This window comes from Nematolebias whitei, chromosome 13, assembly GCF_014905685.2.
Source record: "Nematolebias whitei isolate Nwh7 chromosome 13, NemWhi1, whole genome shotgun sequence".
In the NCBI taxonomy this organism is placed as follows: domain Eukaryota; kingdom Metazoa; phylum Chordata; class Actinopteri; order Cyprinodontiformes; family Rivulidae; genus Nematolebias; species Nematolebias whitei.
The window spans coordinates 37,784,868-37,791,706 of record NC_056510.1 but is presented as its reverse complement, the minus strand read 5'-3'; the positions used below and the strand labels follow the sequence as shown (position 1 = coordinate 37,791,706).

At 38.6% G+C, this 6,839-nt stretch overlaps 1 protein-coding gene across 1 annotated transcript in view; it reads left to right on the top strand.

Annotated features, from left to right (window-relative positions):
* frzb (frizzled related protein) overlaps positions 1-6,354 on the top strand; it is a 45,679-nt gene extending 39,325 nt beyond the window's left edge. The window contains exons 6-8 of the mRNA XM_037686699.1: positions 5,214-5,418; positions 5,680-5,743; positions 6,298-6,354. Coding sequence (XP_037542627.1) covers positions 5,214-5,418; positions 5,680-5,743; positions 6,298-6,354 — 326 coding nt within the window. The remainder of the gene's footprint in view (positions 1-5,213; positions 5,419-5,679; positions 5,744-6,297) is intronic.
* The last annotated feature ends 485 nt before the right edge of the window (positions 6,355-6,839 follow it).

Sequence of the window (6,839 nt, the reverse complement as noted above, 5' to 3'; positions counted from 1 at the left end):
ACTATCGGGGTGAGGGCCACTGGCCGATAGTCATTCAGACCAGTCACTGTAGAGCTTTTTGGGACTGGGATGATGGTGGCAGTCTTCAGGCAAGTGGGAACTGTCTCCAGGGTAAGTGAGGTGTTAAAGATGTCTGCCAGCACCTCACAGAGCTGATCAGCACATTCCTTCAACACTTTTCCGTGGATGTTGTCTGGGCCGGTTGCTTTGTGCGGATTAATCCTCCTGAAGGTACTCCTTACTTCTGCTGAGGTCACGCTGAGATGCTCTTCATCCGGTGGCGAGGTGAGTCTGGTGCTGGGTGGTCTGTTCGGGTCTTCAAAGCGTGCATAGAACTTGTTGAGGGCATCAGGCAGAGATGGGTCTTTGGGGCATTGTTCACTCCTTCCTTTATAATCTGTTATGCACTTAATGCCCCTCCACATGCTCCGAGGGTCTTGTGAGATGAATTGACCCTCGATCCTCTTTGCATATGTGGCCTTGGCCCTCTTAATACCAGCAACCAGCTCTTTTCTTGTCCTACTCAGCTCCTCTGAGTTTCCAGACCAGGCCAGTGGTTATAGGAAAGTTTAGAAGACAGAAAAACACAGAAATGTTCTCAGTATCAGGTTTATATAAATTCTGAAATAGAAATATGTGTAGCAGCCTGACCTCACAGTCTTTACACAGCAAACTGATCCTGGTCTTGAGGGCAAATATTTAGGACTCATTTACATGAAAAAGGGACGTTTTGACCAAAAGTTTCTGTTCACAGCAGCTTTTCACACTCGGATAGAAAGACGTCTGATATTGCTGAAAAGAGCAGCACTAAAGTTTTGTTCAGTTCAATAACGGCATCATTTAGTATAAAGTTCTCAGAAAAATTATTATTTAGAAACACAGTTAAATTAATTTATGTACAGCACTGACAGTAGATGATGCCAAACAGGTCAGATAAACACGTTAAATGAGCCTTAACAACTTAAATACATTGTTGTAACTCCTTTCAAGGATTTTATTTATTTAAATGATGCTAGTAATACCTGATTCTTTAGCAGATTCTCTTTACGCTGTTTTTTTTATTTTTATTTTATCCATAAACAATTTATTAAAACTGGTGCAATACCTGTAAGCTGAGCATGATGAAGGGTTTAAAAACATTAGTAAAATAACTGCACACTGACGTGGTTTGGCAAATTCCAACGAGATTTTCTTGGGGAACTGGCTAAGGCTCTTGGCCACAAATTTTTTGAAAGAAGGATTTAGGGTTTCTTTCCAGGAATCATTAAACATGAGCTCACTTTCAGTAAGTGCACACACAGATATAATTGGAATAGAGCAGTTTATAAAAGCATAATGGCAGGTCAGAGATGCACATTGTGCTCCTCATAAATGTTAATGGTGCTGTTCTCACTTTACACTACTGATGGTTTTATTCTGCCTCAGCAGATTTACTGGTTGTGCAAGTCTCTCTACCATGGAACATCTTTTGTTTTCTTTATGATAGATTTTTGTGGTATTTTTTGCATTAGGTAAAATCTTACTGCCTTTATTTCTCTCTCTCTCTCTCTCTCTCTCTCTATATATATATATATATATATATATATATATATATATATATATATATAAGCCTATTGCTTGCCCAAAAAAAATCTAGTGACTAGACATTGCAAAAATAATTTTCTGAAATTTTGATTTTTATTTATTCATTTATTTCAAGGCACTATACAACAAAATATAACTAATCCAAATCATAAATCGAAACACAGATCTGGATTCAAATTCAATTAAATGATTCAAATCAATTATAATACAATATAATCGTGCTCATTACACCACAAGTTACCAGTTAGTAAAACTTTATCTAAGTTTGCAGACTGTGCTGAAACTTCATTTTGGCCCGATCTCCCATCCCAGCAGCATGTTAGTAATGTTGGATTTAATATTCTATAGTTTTATAATTTCTATCAAGCACTCAAATGTCATGTCACATAAAGGGTGTGCTTGCTAATTCTAACTAGTTGACCTTTAAATATAATCTCATAGTAGCTAAAGATAATTTTACAAGTTCACATTTGATAAATTACAAGCAATCAAATCAGGCCAGAGAGCAGACTGATTAACATAAATAAAGTAGAACACAGCTCTTTAATTTAGACAATATAGTTTGACTAAGCAAAATCAAATTAAGAGTATAACCATGATCCAAATAAAGACACGAACATAAGTTAGATAATATAATTATTCCTAGAAATAAACAACTATTTCAAATCAGTGCTATCACTAAGGTATAATCACGTTAAACAAACAGTGTTAACAGTTTAAATGCAGACACAGAAACTAAGATGAATCTGCCTTAAAAACAATCACCAGGCCTCCAACAGATATTGAATTAACACCCATGAGGTAGGTAATAATTAATAGTTATTAATTATTACGTATAAACAACTTAGACACGAATCATTTTGTATCCCTAAAAGTATAGCAAGTTAAACTTTAAACAAAAGCCGATTTCGGTGTACCAAAATCTTATCTGGAATATAGACGTTAACGTCCTTGAGGGGGCGGACTAAATCGTAACCATAGTGACAGAAGCTGAACCAATCAGGAAGCTAGCCTTCTCAAACGGGGATAAAAGGCCGGGAATGACGCACGCGCACCGAGCATTTTCCGGGAGGCGCACACGAGGCGGTTCGTTCTTAATGCTCCATTTATATGCATATATCTTATTAATGTAATTGTTTGTCTCTGAATATCTGTAACCCATGTTGTGTCAAATAAATCTTTTATACGAAGGGCGACGCCTCCGCCGTTTTGAACACGACTTGGTATTCTAACCACAACAGTAACAAGGAAAATGAACAACTCCCTTTAAACGGGAAGAAACCTCAGTCAGAACTGGACTTTAATCAGGCCACCTCGACTGAGTAGGGGATTAGAGGACAGGAAAGAGATGCAGAGAAACTCAGAAGGATTGGTTCAGGTGTAGTTTCTACTGGAGGACAAGCAGAAAACACAACGTTACTGACAGCAGTAAGTGCTAGAACAAACATAAAGAGTAGAAAGAGTAACCATAGCATAGCAAAATGTGGTCATGTGTCCTCCAGCAGTCTAAACCTATGGAAGCAAAAGAGCAACATACAGTAGTTCAGGAAGTCCAACCCAACAGGGTTGATCCAAAAAGAAAGACTTAAGCCCAGTGCACAATGTGTCAGCCCCATGGACAGAAACTGGAAGCTGGTTTCACAAGAGAGCAGCCTGAGAACTGAAAGATCTGTCTCCCATTCTGCTTTTGGAAACTCTAGGAACCACAAGTAAACCTGCAGCCTGAGAGCAAAGAGCTCTGTTAGGAAAGTATGGAAAAAGAAAATCTTTAAGATCAAATAAAGCTTAGTGGTTGGAAACTTTGTAAGTAATAAGTAAGATTGTAATTTCTATTCTAAATTTTCCATTGAGCCAATGGAGACAAGCTAAAGTTGAAGAAACACGACCTCTCCTTCAAACTTATTTTTTCCAGACACCCTCATACGAAAGTCGTACTATCCAGATGGACTACAAAATGACATTAGCCTACACAAAAATAATTATGACTGAATTATTTACCCTTTTTACAGATATTGACCTACTTTTTTGTGTGGTAGTAGCTGAGAGTCATTTCTGACACAAATTCTTGTCTTTAGCAGATTACATGACTCCTTTGTTTAAACTTTGCTCTGCACGGCACAGGATGATATTTGTTCCTTCAGAGGATGCTACTTTACTTTAATTCAGTTCAGTTTGTTTCTCGAGCACCAAGTGCAACAGAAGTTGTGTCAGGGCATTGAACAGAAACATTCACCTGCGTTTGAAATGATAATTAGTAAAAGTTATCGAAGGAAGCCATCAGATCTTCACGTAGTTTAGTTTAGACTTTTGTTAACTTTTTAACATTATACTTTTAGTGTAGCTAATCTTCAACTACAGCTTTTCGGTGACATTTAACATGGATTTCTTGTTTGTAAATTTAAAAACCTGCTTAATAGTTTACATTAATTTTTAACATCCATCCATCATCTACCCGCTTCTTCCTTTTCGGGTCGTGGGGGTCACTGGTGTCACTGGTGTCACTGGAGTCACTGGTGTCACTGGTGTCTATGTCCAGCAGTCACTGTGCGAGAGGTGCGGTACATCCTGGACAGGTCTCCAGTCCATCACAGGGACACGGAGACAAACAACCATTCACTCTCTCACTCTAGTTTCACGGTTCTTTATTGTCACATGTGGTACATGAGGTGAAACAAAATTGTGTACTCAAGATCCCAGTTACACCCAAAAATATCAAAAATATATAAAGAAACAGTGTATAAGGATCTAAGATATACAGTAAGATGTATGCTAAACGATACACTAAAAGATCTAAAATAGATGCTGAACACTAATAATGTAAAATAATATGTCATATTAAACAGCAGCCCGAACATGAGTCTGTAGTCCGCTCACACTAGGGACAGTTTAGAGTTACCAGTCTGTCTAACATGCATGTTTTTGGTCTGTGGGAGGAAACTGGAGTACATGGAGAAAACCCACTCATGCACGGAGAGAACATGCAAACTCCACCCAGAAAGGTCCCAGGCCGGAATTTGAGCCAGGGAAGCCTGCTCCCTGGGGGCGGCAGCTCTACCAACTGTGCCACCGTGCTGCCACATTTCAACATGTTTTTACAAAATGATTTTAAACTTTGTTTTTTTTAGTAAATATCAGGAGTCTAAGAAGGTAAAGTCAGGTCATGTGGATGAATTCTTCTTTGTTGTCAGAGGACCTGACTTATCCTTGTTCCATTTTTCTACCTGTATTATTGAGCATGCATCAGGACAAAACTATCAGGAGGTGTTCTTGACTTTAAGGTAACGTGTTTGAGAACGTAGAACCACTGGCATGGCCTTAAGGCACTCCTTAAGTGAAGTGAAAAACTAATAACGAATGGCCACACAGAAGATGTTAACAATGAACTATAAATGTAAAGTTCTAAAAGTTTATTTTTTTCTATCTTTCTTTTTTACATATTTTTACTCTGGGTTTATTTTATTGGTGTGTTTGTTCGTTTAATGAAGGATCTTCATCTAAGACTAATTCATTGTATGGACAATTATTTTCTCCTGTAATGTTTGTATTTTATGTCTCTGTAAACAGTAACTGATGATGTTCAGAGGTTTATGTTCTAATATTCAGTGTGTTCTCCTGTCTGCCTCCTTTAGTTATCAGAGCGAGGGTGAAGGAGGTGAGGAATCGTGGTCTGGAGCCCACGGCCGTGGTGGAGGTGAAGGAGGTGCTCAAGTCCTCTCTGGTCAACATTCCTAAGGAGACGCAGACGCTTTACTACTCATCTTCCTGCTTGTGTCCTCCTCTTGCGTCTGGGGAGGAGTACCTTATCATGGGCTATGAGAACGAGGAGAGGTCCAGGTGTGGGAAGCAGGATGTTGTTGTTGTTGTTGTTGTTGTTGGTGGTGGTGGTGGTGGTGGTGGTGGTGGTGGTGGTGGTGGTGGCGTTAGCTTGCCTTCCTCCAGGAGTCATCAGCTTCAGTGTATAAAGTGTGGTTGTTCTTTTTCAAACGCTTGTGTTTTTGTAAATAACTACTGTTTTATCCCATGCTAAAATGAGTTATAAAGTAGTATATACTGAATCTATGGTATTTTTTTGTATTCTTATATTTATGGCTGAAGGTTACTCCTGATTGATGGCTCCATTGCTCAGAAGTGGAAGGATAGAATGCGCAAGAAGGTCAAAGTGCGTAAATAATTCTCACACATAATACATACTGCTGTTTTATGCTCTCTGTGGTTATTGCACATGTCAGAAGATATGGAAACTTTACTTGCCATCATATATGTTGCATAAGTCCAAATATTTTTAATAAAGTGGAAAAAAAAAAACATAAATACGTTGCTTCACTGTATAAATGGCAGGCATGCTAATTTATGCAAAGAACTGCGACTTATACAGTGAAAATTACCGTATATGCACCATTTCATTTCCAGTTTGTTCCTCTTGCTATCTGTCACTAATTCTCGCTTTTTCAATGACATTTGTTTCTGCTTCATATTGTTTAGTGTCACAGATCCCTCCCTCTGCATGAGCAACTCACAGCAATGATTCAATTACAGACCTTGCACTTGCAGACTTTCTTTCATTATACTGTTTTTATTCCCTTCAGTATTTGTGCAGTTTTTGTCCTTGTTTAATTGTCTGTGCTCGTTCAGTGAACAGATTTACTGCTCAGCACTTCCTTGGAGAAACACAGAATATTTGATGTTAGTTTCACTTTTTGTCTTTCTGTCTAGAGATGGGATCAGATCCTGCAGTCACCCCGAGCGCCACCCCGTCGAAGTCGCCACTGAGCTCTGACTGTTTGTTTATGTGTGTATGTGTGTTTGTATCATGACTTTGATTTTGTGTGTGTTCATTTCGATATTGCACTATCACAAGCTGTTGTAGCTGAATGTAGTTCATCTCTTCATCTATCTGACTCCTTGGAGTCTATTTTTTGTCATTTATTTACTTTGCACAAACAGTATATAATGTTTTGTTGTTTAGTTTGGGTGTGTATGTTTGTTTGTGTACACACCTAAAGCACTCAGAGAGAAGCTGGAGCCGTAGAGCGTTTGCCCTAAATCGATTAAGAGCCAAAGAGGAACTGCATTGACTTTTGTTTTTATGAGGCAGCCATGTTTTGCTTCACTTCTCCTCGCTGTGGTTCCAGTTTAAAAAAACAACCTGGATGTCATGTTACTATGGTGTATATAGGACTTATAAATGAACCAAAAGCCATGTGGACATGCGTCTGATGAATCTGAACTCTTGACCCGGACTTCACTGAACTTAA